The sequence below is a fragment of the Bemisia tabaci genome, chromosome 4 (genome assembly GCF_918797505.1).
Source record: "Bemisia tabaci chromosome 4, PGI_BMITA_v3".
Classification (NCBI taxonomy): domain Eukaryota; kingdom Metazoa; phylum Arthropoda; class Insecta; order Hemiptera; family Aleyrodidae; genus Bemisia; species Bemisia tabaci.
This window is the reverse complement of record NC_092796.1, coordinates 35,476,216-35,490,505: the sequence shown is the minus strand read 5'-3', so window position 1 is coordinate 35,490,505 and position 14,290 is coordinate 35,476,216. Positions and strand designations below refer to the sequence as shown.

At 38.4% G+C, this 14,290-nt stretch overlaps 1 protein-coding gene and 1 long non-coding RNA gene across 3 annotated transcripts in view; one reads left to right on the top strand and one right to left on the bottom strand.

Moving 5' to 3' along the window:
* The window catches only part of yki (Transcriptional coactivator yki), a 107,400-nt gene that overhangs the window by 915 nt on the left and 92,195 nt on the right, over positions 1–14,290 (top strand). For both annotated transcript variants that reach the window (XM_072299759.1, XM_072299758.1), the window contains exon 2: positions 812–1,345. In XM_072299759.1, the coding sequence (XP_072155860.1) occupies positions 852–1,345 (494 nt within the window). In that variant the 5' untranslated portion in view covers positions 812–851. The remainder of the gene's footprint in view (positions 1–811; positions 1,346–14,290) is intronic.
* LOC140224496 (uncharacterized) lies at positions 3–10,376 on the bottom strand. The gene is made up of 3 exons (XR_011899764.1): positions 5,337–10,376; positions 2,956–3,218; positions 3–659 (listed from the first exon to the last, which is right to left on the bottom strand). It is a non-coding gene; the product is annotated as an uncharacterized lncRNA (long non-coding RNA).

Genomic DNA, 14,290 nt, shown 5'->3' with positions numbered 1-14,290 from the left:
AGTTACCCTCTCAGTAATTTTTGGGGCTTTTTGATACATTTAGAGATTAGTTGTTCTTTTTTGTTTAAATTTTATTGAAGTATTCATTTCGAACTTCTATATTTAAGTATACTATCTTGAGCCTCAACCTGATGATTCACTACCAATATTCTTTAGGAAGTGTGTTGTTGTAACGACTGCTGCAGCTGATAACTGATATCAAAATCCGTTATTGCTGGATTGCAACAATTAATGTTATGTTCAAGGTTGCATCACAAGCAAGTATATTAATTTATGAGCGCATCAAGTTAAGTACCTAATTTAATTTTGCACACATTGTATCTCAGAAGCTGAGCTGGAGAATAAAAATCTCAAATTTTGGAGATTCTTTCATCTAGCACATTGTACCTATCAGTTAATGCGATGATTTTATGAGTTGAATTACTTGCCGTGTGAGGTAGGTAGCCGTGTGAAACGGGGAGCAGAGTTTCAGAATTTTCAAGAGCTCATGCATGCATGTTATGGAAAATAAATGCATTGAATGGTATGGAATTGATTCAGAAGTGTGTGCCCAGTCAAGCGAGGCCCTTGTGTGTTGAGATATCTACCAAATTCTTTGCATGCGTTTGTATCAACGCATATTCACCCTCTGCTCATCTGCTCTTAATTGCATCGAATACCTAGTCCAAAAAATGATTCCTCTTTAGTTGACCTGATCATGAGACAAAATATCCTAAGTTCATTTTCTAGTGCAGCTGCAGTGGTTTCGGTACAGCATTTATACTTCATCATTCGTTGACAACAGTTTTAATTATCCTTTTTTCCTTTGCAGTGTATTAACTCTGTAGTGCCTTCGTAATAATTCATCAACGATGGCTTTGAATCAAGACGATTCAAAGAACAACCTCATGGTTAGGATGGATCAGAATTCAGAGACAGAGCTTCAAAAGTTGTTTGATACCGTGCTAAAACCAGACGCTAAAATACCCCTTCAATTGCCATTGCGTATGCGTAAACTGCCACCCTCATTTTTCAACCCGCCATCTACAGGCTCAAAGTCACCGTCGGTCTCGTCTATTTCACACTCTCGTGAAAACTCGGCAGACTCTGCGTTCGGCACGACCACAATAACTACATCGACTAGTTTGCAAGTGAATCACCCGCGTGCACACTCTTCACCGGCATCTCTACAGCAAACATATGCCTCTGCGCAACAGGCGGAGGCACAACAGAAGCAGCAGCATCAGAATCTTCATCTGAAACAGCGCAGCTATGACGTGACAAATCAGACTGTTGATGACCTGGGACCTTTGCCACCCGGCTGGGAACAAGCCAAGACCTCAGAAGGGCAAATTTACTTCTTAAAGTAAGTCATAGTATTTCTCTCTTACCCGCATGCTAGTCCTATTTTAAAATTTAAGTTAAAAAATTTTTTGAGAGCTTTAGAAATGGATAAGAAAAAGAAACTCTTATGGAATGGAAACTGTATAAACTCATCAAGCACTTTCTAATTGAACTCTTCCTAAGTTCGTACCAAATCTTAAGTCTTCAGCCTCAAATGTGGGAAAAATTATAGATTGCGTGGCCTGCCTGTTTTATGGCCCTAATTTTTTTCACCCCATTGGGATCTTTTCATTAGGTGGGATGTATCAAATCAAAAACTATGAAGTCCAGTCTTGCCAATTATCAGAGTGTAAAAAGAGAGTCTGCTAAATATACCTTGTCTCCATGGTATCCAGGCTGGAGAAGGAAGTGAAAAGGAATGAAAATTCAGGGAAAAATCAGGGTATTTATTCCAGAAACCAGGAATTTCTTCTTTTTGTATTTCAGTTTCAAGTTTTCATGTTTTTTCAAAATCGCCTAATAATCGCGCACATGCTGTGATATTAAGGTGGAAGCGAGTAATCTTTCATTTTATTACAAAATCGCTCACAGAATCGCGTATTTGCCACTATATTGAGGTGAAGTATACGTGATTTCCTAAGTCCTCTGAAAACTGCTGGAAAAATCGCGTGTTTGCCGCGCGTTTGAGATGAATATCGCAGAGTTTCTCACTAGACTTTTTACTAGACCACTGACAAAGGGGTGTATGCAAAATCGACAAAAATTCCCCCCTCATGGATGTTGACCAATTTTCAGTATGTAATTCCTCACTATGGGATACGCCTTTTCCCAAAATTTCAAGGCCTGAAATGAATTTCTTTCCGCGTAGCAGCGTTGCCAAGTTGAAAACTGTCGAGTTCCATATCTTTTGAACGAAAATAGATATTGAGGTGCGGTTTGCGCTAAAATTCTTCAAAAACTGCGTTCTTTTGAAATATGTACTCACTTTAATCGTTTACTTAGGTAATTTAAGATTGCAATGATGCCATTTTTTACACTTTCTTAAGGGTCAATTTTTTTTCAACCCTAGTACATCGTCAAATGCCGGATTCTCGATTCGAAAAAAATACTATTCATTGTATTATTCGTACTTTTCCATTTCTTTTGATATATTATAGCTCCCAGGGAAACGATTGGTAACGGAGATATGATCAATCTAAGTTTACGCTCCGCGCGCGCCGACTGGAATCCGGGCGCCGCTCGCCGCTCTGAGTCGTCTGCACACTCCCTTCCTTCAGCTTCACGTGGTCATTCCTACGTATTTTTTTGCGTACTTTCCATTTCTGGCCTTTGAAAAAGGCTCCGATGAATTTTAAGGGGCCTCGCGGTCCATTGTTGCCATTTTTTGCTCGTATTTAGGGTTTTTTCCCTACTTTACTCACAATTCTACTGTAAAACTTAATTTAAACGGAAAACTGTGTGCGTTGAAGGAAAAATAAAAATTCATGTATAAATTTTTCCTTCGTTGCCGAATTTTCGAGAAAAATCGTACCAAAGAGCGAAATATTTGAAAAATTGGATAAATCCCCACGCCATGGTTTATGAAAGTGGGGCACAGCTTTCATATTGACGTACCTACGTAACAGATCTTACCTATCTATACAACATATTAAAAAAGCATAGTTGTATTTGGATTCCCACGATCTGAAAATTGTCCGGGATGTCACATTTTGCGGCCTTTTCTTATGTGTAAGGTAGATCTTTTGAATGTTTCTCGACCTTTAGTCATCCTCCATGGGGGTTTATCGTTAGTATTTTTGCTGCAATTTTCATTTTTGGCAGTATAAATTGCTTGTGATGAATTTTAAAGAGCCTAACGATTCATTGTTGCCATTTGCCGAAATTATAAACTGGAACTGGAACAAAAAAAGAAAATATCAAATCGAAAATTTCATATTAGACGCTTGGAAAAAAAAGAGAAACAGAAGTTACAAAAAAAAAAATTTGAACTGTTACTTTTGACAAAAAAAAGGAAAATATCATTCTTCATTGAGAAGGTCGCTTCGATTTTCATTTCTTCCTTTCGCACTCCGTGAACGGGGCATCCAAGAGAGAAAAATGAATTTTTCTCTCTTCAACGCTCCATTGAAGGATTATACCAACTCATGAAAGGCTAGGGAAAAGGGGGAAGAAAAATTGGCTGCCACCTTGAGCAAGGAACAAGAGAAAAATAAATTTTTCCCTTGTTCAAAACTCGAGCCTGGCATGGCTGACATCGTCAGTACCTATGGACTTTATGAGGGAAAATCCGTACCAAAATTTCTGTGGTTTTTGTCATATTTTACTCTTTTTACCATTCTGAGCCCTCCGGAAAATGCTCCGGGTAGGCCAGCCGCGGGTACAACGCCCTGGATTGACCCTAGCGTCCGTGTAGCCTCTGGAATTACTGCCAGAGTCGTTGATCCACGACTGACCTATCGGCAGCATGGAAATGCTCCGATCTGGAAAAAAAAAAAAGCAAAGACATGGTGATGTTTTATCACATAGGATAAACATCATTAATTGTAAAGAAAGAGGTAAGTAGTCACAAGTCTTACATCATTACTTTAAGTTAAGCCAATTACAAGGTGCCAAGCTAAAAACCAATTTACATAAAGAGAAAAAATTTTCGAGAAATATGAGAAATTATTTAGATGAATTATTTATTTAGAGGAGAAAAAAAAGTAAATTGGTCTCTGGGTTTGCAGGGCATGTCATAAATTTAAAAATAAATCTGATACCATGCGTGTAAAAGACGAGGTCATAGATATTTATATTAAGCGCTCAGCCGATAGGCAGCGCTTTTTGTTTTCGACTTGCCTCTAGAGTACTAGTATACTAGTGCTAATTCGTTTAAATGGCGCACCACTCACCAGCTCATCGATGTGTAGGCTTTTGGGGGGGGGGGGGGGGGGGTCCAGTTTTAAAATAAATTACGCTGTGAAAACCGTATTTTACGCTTTTAACGTATTACGCAGGTAGTTTCGATCGTTTGTCTATAAGAACATTTATCGAAATTGATCGTTGAACTCAAATGAAGCCTAAAAAAAACGCGCCTGATGAGCTCAACGGTGACTATCATTTTCGGGAAACGAAAAAACGCGTTTATGGTTTCTTTAGTAACCTTTGTTTGCTATCAGCTGATGTTTTATTTCCATTACCCAGCCAAGTCGACGGAGTTTATACTTCCTTCCTTCACTAAATACATTGACTAACACCTGAGCGCTTTTCTAATACGACAGTATTAGAACTTTCCCGCTTGTTTTTAAATTGCGAATTACCAAGGCTTTAAAGTTTCACCATTGACATTATTTTTACGTGGAAGATCACAAATGCAGTCGTTCGCGCTATCCCTTGAAATCGGGTGCCATGTTGATATGCATTTGCGTCTGTTTTTCAGGGGATGCCTTTACTATCCCACTTCACAAAAATAGTGAACAGATTCACTTAGTTTGAACAAATAACTCGATCACCTTAAGGTTGCTGCAATTCACTGTAACAATACTTTGCGGTGTTCTCTGACAAAGATGCTCATCTTAATTGCTCCAGTAAAAGTTACAAAACTTTACAACGCCTAAAAAGCGAGGGGAACCAAACGATAGATGTGACTCAGGAAAAGAAATCAACGCAACACCACAGTCATTATTCCGTGAAGGTACCTTCCAAAGCCAAAGAATTGTACGGGTTCCTCTTTTTTGGGCGAACGACCAGCCCAGAAGCAGGGTTACTGACTTAACAATTCCCTTAAGAGTCATCACAAAACGGTGGATCGCAACAAAAGTTGCCGATTCAAAAAAGGGAAGGCGAATTATTTGCTAGAAGAAAATGAGAGAGAATAATTTTGATTAGGTTCAAATTTTAGCGTCGTGTTCTCACGACCCTTGTTGAAAGAAATAATAAACAAAAACAAGTCCACGTGAAGCCAAAATTGTTATAAAAAAAAATCAAAAGTTCATTAAAAAATTATAAGGAAATTTTAAAAAATGGAGACTTACAGTTCTTTAGACTGGACTATTAATGTCAGCCATACCCCGAGCACGTCGTAGAGTTTTTAGCTCCGTTTTTACAGCTTGATTATGTGCCTTTAATTTTGTGCACCATTTCACTAAGAAAAATACTATCGCAGCAAGAACAACCAAAAATAAAATAAGATTCTGAATCAAATCTTGCGTAAAGGTAAAAATGTACCATTTATTATTAGAATCGTTTACTGAAGAGTTAACGTCGTTGCTTGCAACTCCCATTTTTTAAAAAGAACAATTGAGAAAAAAAAAATTAAGGCAAAAATCACTAGAACTGAACCCGTTGGCTAGAGAAGTAACAATAACTAAAAATACGAGAGCAACTCTTTGAAAGCGGAAATCGTAAATGAGTTCCCTTCTTCGTATTTTGTTATCACAATCCTTACTCGAGAATAAGTCCACGTAGAACGAAGAATTAAGAAAAAAAGTATGACTCAAAAATTTCAGTCTTTTTCAAGAGAATAAGTCGTAAAGGGCTCGTAGAACTTTTTTAATTTGGATACATGAACGACTTCCTCCGTTGCTTTATTGAACTTCTCCATGTTGATGACATAATTCAGATCATTCATCCTTTTCACAACGTTGTAAGGGCCAACATATTTTCGGCTTAACTTTTTATTTTTATCTTTTGGGACATTATCTTTCAAAAGTAGAACTTTATCGCTAGGTTGAAAAATAATTTGTTGCCTCTTCTTATCAAAATTCTGTTTTTGATTGTTCTGCGCTTTTAGTAAAATTGTCGGTAGAGTCCTTCGAACATTCGGAGACTATTTCAACAAGTATGGAATATTACGTAAAGTGGTTGGAAAATAGGGTAGCAATAACCGTTTTTGATTATGATAAGCTATAAAGCACATTATTGCCTGCGAGACCATAGCGTTATCATTCGTTAGAAAAATATGTAACTCCTCTTTCCTTTACTGTAAGCCTAAAATCATTAAGTTAATGTTATTTAGAGCATTTGACAGTTGAAAAATCTCTTTATCAGAATTACTAATCAATTTTAATTTGAAAACAGCGAAGTTTCGGAAGATTTTCATCTAAGAATTTCATAAGTCTTACATTTGATAATCAAATCATATAGAACCAATCTTTCCGTCAATTTATTTAAACGACTGTTCTCATTTTTGAAATCTCTAAAATATTCCAAACTGTAATGATCAGACAAGAGAATGAATTTATGATGATTGAATTTCTTAATGGGTCGAGAAATTGTCAAAATGTTCGAAAGACTCTAAACTCCTCGTAATTCTAGACATGTTGCAGACCAAGAGGGGGGGGGGGGGGATTTACTTTTAAAAACAATGTTTAAGGATGAAATTTCCCATCATAATTTGTATGATTGAAAAAGTCTCCTGTAACAAATTTGACATATCTACCAAAATATAGATATCTAAATTATCAGAATTAAAACAGGAAGGTAAAAGAATAACTGTTTCAAAGTTTTTAAAAGCTTCATCGGCTTCGTCTAAAGAAAGTTATATTTCTCATATTTCTTATTCGTAAGCTCTATCAGAGGCGCAGCAATATTAGAAAAATGAAAATTGCAGCAAAAATACTAACGATAAACCCCCATGGAGGATGACTAAAGGTCGAAAAACATTCAAAAGATCTACCTTACACATAAGAAAAGGCCGCAAAATGTGACATCCCGGACAATTTTCAGATCGTGGGAATCCAAATACAACTATGCTTTTTTAATATGTTGTATAGATAGGTAAGATCTGTTACGTAGGTACGTCAATATGAAAGCTGTGCCCCACTTTCATAAACCATGGCGTGGGGATTTATCCAATTTTTCAAATATTTCGCTCTTTGGTACGATTTTTCTCGAAAATTCGGCAACGAAGGAAAAATTTATACATGAATTTTTATTTTTCCTTCAACGCACACAGTTTTCCGTTTAAATTAAGTTTTACAGTAGAATTGTGAGTAAAGTAGGGAAAAAAACCCTAAATACGAGCAAAAAATGGCAACAATGGACCGCGAGGCCCCTTAAAATTCATCGGAGCCTTTTTCAAAGGCCAGAAATGGAAAGTACGCAAAAAAATACGTAGGAATGACCACGTGAAGCTGAAGGAAGGGAGTGTGCAGACGACTCAGAGCGGCGAGCGGCGCCCGGATTCCAGTCGGCGCGCGCGGAGCGTAAACTTAGATTGATCATATCTCCGTTACCAATCGTTTCCCTGGGAGCTATAATATATCAAAAGAAATGGAAAAGTACGAATAATACAATGAATAGTATTTTTTTCGAATCGAGAATCCGGCATTTGACGATGTACTAGGGTTGAAAAAAAATTGACCCTTAAGAAAGTGTAAAAAATGGCATCATTGCAATCTTAAATTACCTAAGTAAACGATTAAAGTGAGTACATATTTCAAAAGAACGCAGTTTTTGAAGAATTTTAGCGCAAACCGCACCTCAATATCTATTTTCGTTCAAAAGATATGGAACTCGACAGTTTTCAACTTGGCAACGCTGCTACGCGGAAAGAAATTCATTTCAGGCCTTGAAATTTTGGGAAAAGGCGTATCCCATAGTGAGGAATTACATACTGAAAATTGGTCAACATCCATGAGGGGGGAATTTTTGTCGATTTTGCATACACCCCTTTGCGTATCTGCCGCGATACTCAGATGAAAATCGCGCGTACTTTTTCTATGGTTTTACAAAACCGGTAAAAAAATCGCGCATTTCTTTAATGTTCACGGAAATTAGCATACAATTTTATGAAACAACACTGGTCAAAGTGGACACGAAGCACGCAACTATTTGAACTCCGAAGTAGTATTGTGGTATCACGTGAAAATGAAGGCAAATTATGCCTTTTTGCATGTTTGAAACTTCGTATTACCACCATTTTTGAATGTACTCATTATGCTCGCACCGGTAACTGTGTAAATCAAGAATTAAGCATTCAACTATTCGAACTCCGAAGTAGTCATGGATATCACGCAAAATTGAAGGAAAATTTTAGTTTTTCGCCTGCCGACGTTTATGAATGCCGCGATATTCATGTGAAAACTACTCTAGCCTGAAGCTTGAATTGGAAGATTTAAATTATTAGAAATCTGGAATCTTGTCTAGGTTGCGCAATTTGGCACCCACAAACTCTCAAAAGTTTCATCTGAATACGTTTAAATTGTCCAGGGACAGTGATCTGAGGAGATCACTGAAATGATATTATTCTCTGAGGAAAAAAAGAAAATGTTGAACCATTCGAATTGTGAAAGGATGATCTCTCGATCTTGTTGCATTTCTCCGACACCAATGAAATTTTTCTCTTTATCGTTTTTCGTGAGTAATGATGATTTTTAAAGTATATACAGGGTGTCCCAAGTCGAATGGCCGGTACTCTAGAGGTCGATTTTTCAGACCAGATTGAGACAATCACTCATTTGAGGAGTATTTTCATGCGCTTCAGTGTAAACTGAAAACATGCGAAGGGATCCGGTGGCGTCCCTTAAAATGGACCAAAAGAAAAAATTGAATAACTAACAATAACTGTCTTTTTTCGATCTGAAGAATTGATCTTTTAAGTTTCCTCCGGCCAATTAGAACCCTCCGCACTGCTATTATCGGAAAAAATAAATTGTCTGGGTTTGCGGATACGTTCAGACTTGGGGCTTCCCCCGAGGGTATGAAATTTTATTTACTATCGCTTCTGGAGTTCACAAATTTCCATGAACAATGATGAGACTCACGATGACAAAGCTCTGCCCTGTCCTAGCGACCTGCAACTCGTTGAATTTCCGTCAAAATCTCTAGGGGCCGGGCCCCCACCCTGCGAGGTGGGAAAAATTCTTGAATGAATCTCGTCCTCAGTCTCGGACGGAAGGTAAACAGAGCCCTATGCGGCTGCACCCAGCAGATCTCGTTAATGAGACGAGAGCGTTGGGAATGTTTGCGCGCCAAGAGCCCTCAGAAAAATCTACACGTGATTCGGCCGGAAAACTATTCGCTGTGAATAACACCTCGTCCAGTTTCTCATCACGGACACTCGGCCCTGCGTCTCAAAGTTTCTGATATATCGTCACCCTCCGGACGAAGTATCACAAGCGCCATGCGACGTTTCAAAATTTCCACCGCCATTTTATTCACACCAACAAATAACATTATTCATTACAGGGTGTCTACAAGTCCGAAATTTTCGGAAAGTCCGGAAATGGTACTGATTTTTTAAGGGCGGTTCGGAAATACTGAGAAAGTGCGGAAATTCCGCAAAAAGGCCCGGAATTTGTTTGTCATTTTTGTTGCATTTTCAAATTTTTGACATTTTTCTAATTTCGTCAAATGGAGGTACTGAAAAAGAACGGAATTTTTCTGTTGGAGGAGGCACTTAATTTCTCGAGAATGTATAGAAAACGTACTGTCAAAGTACTTATTTTTGACCAGCCTGTTTTAGTAGACACCCTGTAAAAAATTGAATCGTTTGAGTCAATTTTGCAATCTTGGATTGGAGTTTTGTTCTTTCGTGCGGGAAACGACGGTATACGCCCTTTTACCGAAGTAGTTCTCATTCGAGGGAGGCTTTCAATACAACATGAAGAGTATTTTTCCACTCGACAAATGAATTATGACGAGAAATCCGCAGCGTCGTGAAGCGAGATACGAGTTTTTTGCAGTATGACCGCGGATATCTGCTGCCGTCCACGCCCGGAGTGTGAATTTCACGTGCATGTTTATCAAACGCAAGTGTGAGTTTCCGACGGGACCCCCTTCCCCCTCTTCCTCAAGAATGCAGAGGGCACGCTCCGGTTTCCGAGGGGAAAACTCGCTGGTAAGAAATGAGAAAGGAAAAGCTTCGGCTTCATAGAGCAATTCTGAGAAAAGCCGAGGGTATTGTGGAAATGGTATCCTGCCTAGGTTAGCATAATGGGGGGAAAATAGTGCAACGTATCGTTTTGTTTATTTGGACGGCATCATGCAAATAGGAACCAGAGTTTGTCGGCGAAGAGGAGGTCAGCTCGTTAGTTGTTGCGTGCGAAGAAAAAACGCTGTATGGACATTTTGACGTTGTAAAATATCCACCACTAAAAAATATGTTTTTCTTGGAAAATTATGAATATTCTTCTTTGCTAATCTCGGATAGTACAGAGTAAATTGCGTTTTCTATCCTCACTGAAAAAAAAAGTTCGGTAAATCCTAACTAGTTAGGGTCATATGGAACCAGGTTTTGTTCGGTACACACAACCGAATTATTCGGTCTGTTCAACTGAATTGTTCGGTTTGTGCGACCGAATCATGATAAATTCTTACAGTTTGGTTCAGTGGACCAAACAGTTCGGCTGAGCAGACCGAATAATTCGGTCGTGTGTACTGAACAAAATTGTGGTTCCATATGATCTTAACTAGTTCGGATTTACCGAACTTTTTTTTCAGTGTGTGAGAAATTGAACGATATACCTGGGTGTTCACAAGTTTCTCTGAACATTTGTTTTTTTATGGAAGAAAATCTGGCAACGTCCGAAGTCTATTACAGCGTTCTGCCTTTGAGCACGGCAGAGCTGTGGAAAGAATACCTGGTCGCGGCTTCGAAGCTACCGTGCTTTTGGAACGGAACTCTCAAGACACATTTTAACGAAACACAAGATATTTTTTCTTCAAGCCTCGGTACCCATCGCACCGGTTTCTGAATGAACCGAAAGTTGGTTTACATTTCTGAAAGGACTTTTTTCCAACTCTTCAGCGCAAAGTTTTGGAAAACTGAACATTTCGTATTTTCCACCAAGATTTTCAGAATTTGCGATTACGCGTGAAAATTTCGCCGCTCTGATAAGTGATTTTGCGAGAAATGTTGATACCTATTCGTGTAAGTTGCTATTGAGTGAATGTACGTTTAGGTACCAGATCTTTCTGGAATATTGACAAAGTCTACCATTTACAAATAAAAAAATCTCCTTACCTGTTTCCCTTATCACAGAGGAGTCCTCATTTTCGATCACGCTTCGAAGCTGTCCTTAAATGACGTGATCATTCGATAAAATTAGAAAACTCCCCGATCCCAGACGAAACTTGGAAACTCCCCAAATCCTCGCAAAAAGACCTCACTTCTTCGGAAAATACCTCAGTCTCGCCGAGTCGAAGAGAGCTGAAATGCCTGTCGATTTGAACGACCGTTTTCCGATACTCTTTGCAAGCGAAGGTTCATTCGGAATGCTATTCTGGGATCCTAGATGAATTCGAAAGGAACATTTTTGTCGGCCCTCTTTCTTTTCCACTTCGAAACCCAATTTAAATCGAGAAAAGGAAATTGACCGAAACTCCGTCAAGTCGCGAATCGACGATTTTAAATTACGCCATCGATCTTAATCTTTTACTCCATGTTTCTCCCACACGTTCTTCTTGGCTTGAAGAAACTTGATGTGAACACAAGCTTGTAAATCCTTACAATTAGTGTTGACACACAATGAAACCTTTGAAAGTTCACAACTCGGGGATCATGTTGCTGAACAGATGTGCTCCAAGTCTTAAGGCGAGAAGAATGATGTCACGAAGTGTACCCATGCCGAAGCCATACCCAGTCGATTTCTTTATCTGAATAACCAAGCTGAATTATTTCTAAGCCTCTTGCTCGCACTTTTTCTCATGCGTTTAGCGCGACTCGAATTGAATCGGTCAGTTACGAAAGGGCTCGAGCGCCGAAAATGAGAATTCGAGAAAAACTGGTAGTAAACCGTTTTAATTGACCCCTTATAAATATCAGATCTCTAAAATATGAAAGCGATGAATTATTCAAGCACATTATTACTTAATCTGCAGTTTAAAACGGTTTGGTTCATACAGTTTCTACTGGGTTTCTTTTTTTTCCGTATTTTATATCTGGCGTTAGAGCCCTTTTTAACGGACTGATTCAATTATGGACGCTCGTCACTGTATCTTTAAGGTCAATTTCATCCCAATTTCGAGGAGAGAAAATTGAATTAATTTTAATTAGGTTTTCAACTATTCAAAGACATAGAGGCAGAGAAAAAAATCAATTTATTAATTAAAAATGTATCTTTTTTACATCAGCGATAAATGAACAAAGTAGGACTACTTAATCATCACTGACTTACTTTCCGATTGACCTCTTTAAAGACGCCTCCAAAATTTCAACAATTTTCCTCGTAAATATGCTCACCCTTGCATGTTTGTCGGCAAAAAATTGCACGGCAATTTCAATAGGCAATTGTCTCCGAGACTCCAGAAACCTGCATTGTTCTTTGTCCATACGAAGTTCCATTGTTACGTCAGGAATATTCATTCAATTTTTTTTCTTCGTTATTGAAAGGGTGAATTTATTCATTACTTCGTCAAATTGCTGTGATTGTTCGAGCAGGTTAATTTTTTTGACGCAACAATTTTGCTATGAAGAGCACTTCTTATATTTAGACCTAATTTTTATTAGAACCTGAATCTTACATTAATTTGTTGATCTTCTGCCTGAAAATCTCAATTGTCTCCTCCCGATGGTGAATTTGACGCCGTTATTTACACTTACAGAAATGAGCCTCCTCTCAAAATGTGCTTAAATTAAGAGAAGTTGATCGATCAATGGCGATACTTTCTCGATACTGGGAAATTTTTTTCAAATATACCCGAAATATCACGCTGTAGTCCATTAGATATTTTTACACAAAATTTGTCTGAAAACATTTAGAAATATTTTTCTACAGGGCTACCGTCATTAAAAACCGGAAAACTTGGATAATATTAGGAAATTAAATTTTATCAGTAAAATATCCGGAAAATTGGCCATGGACCAGGGAAATCTGGGTGCTTCAAATTGAGTTCAAGTATCTTTCTAACATTTGATTCGATTCATCAAATATTTTGATTTTCTAAATCAAACGAGTGTCAATTTATATTCGCGCGAAAAATCAGGAAATCTCGTCCAAAATATCAGGAAAATATAAGAAAAATCCAAAATTAAATTTTAGTAAATACCTTGTATTAACTTTAAAAGCTCGTTCCGAGTGAACATTGCAAATAGAAAGACAGAACTAGTTACCTTATTTTACCTGCGACACACTTTTGGTGTCATTTCAAAGTGTCTTCCAGTCAAATCTTGTCCACGAATACCTGACAACGTGGGAACCCTTGGAGTGGTGGAACGATACGTTCGGGAATTTTTTAAAAAAAGGAAAAACCCTCGAGCATTTTGAAGCTTTTAATTAGGGCCCAAACAAACCGCCAGAGGTACCTAGAGAGGAAATTCTTGCTTTTGCTTCGGAGCGTTAAAATAAAATAAACTCCTTCATTTTTGGGGAACGCAACCTGGACGTCCGTGAAGCACGAATAGTCGCATGCAGGCGCCGTTCCCACATCCACTGCGTTTTAGCCGAGACCAAAGCACCCCGTAAAACTGAAGCACCTGCATTAGGAGAGTATGGTTATGTCACAACATTGAGCTCTCAGGGCCCGAAAAGGCAGCCAACCACCCTACACGAAAAACGCTTGAAAAATGCCACTGTCAATATTCAGATTTGACAAACCAAAATGACAAACCAAAATGGCCAAGAATGTTCATGTATGAGCTTCCCCCCTCAAAAATTTATCTTAAGCAATTTCACCACAAGAAAGATGGCACTGAGGGCCTCGCGCTACTGGGTTTTCAAAATGTTGACAACTGATTTGATTCCACCACGTTTAAATACGCAAAATGAAATGCACTGTCACGCATATTTTCTTTTGCCCAGGCAATGGAGGGGGTCAAAACGCGAAACATATTTTTTTTCTTTTCTCTCCAGAAGTGTAACTTTGCAAATCAGTGCAAGTAATTCCCCTCAAAACCCTTTTTTCCAAAATAATTTTTTCCTGCCCATTACTCACAAAATGACATCCATCAGGGAGTCCAGATCGAAGAAATTCGGTCGAAAAATGACGACCATTCTGGCGCGGGGTCTCTTCAATAAACTGCCTCTGTCGGCGTGTCGTTAGATAG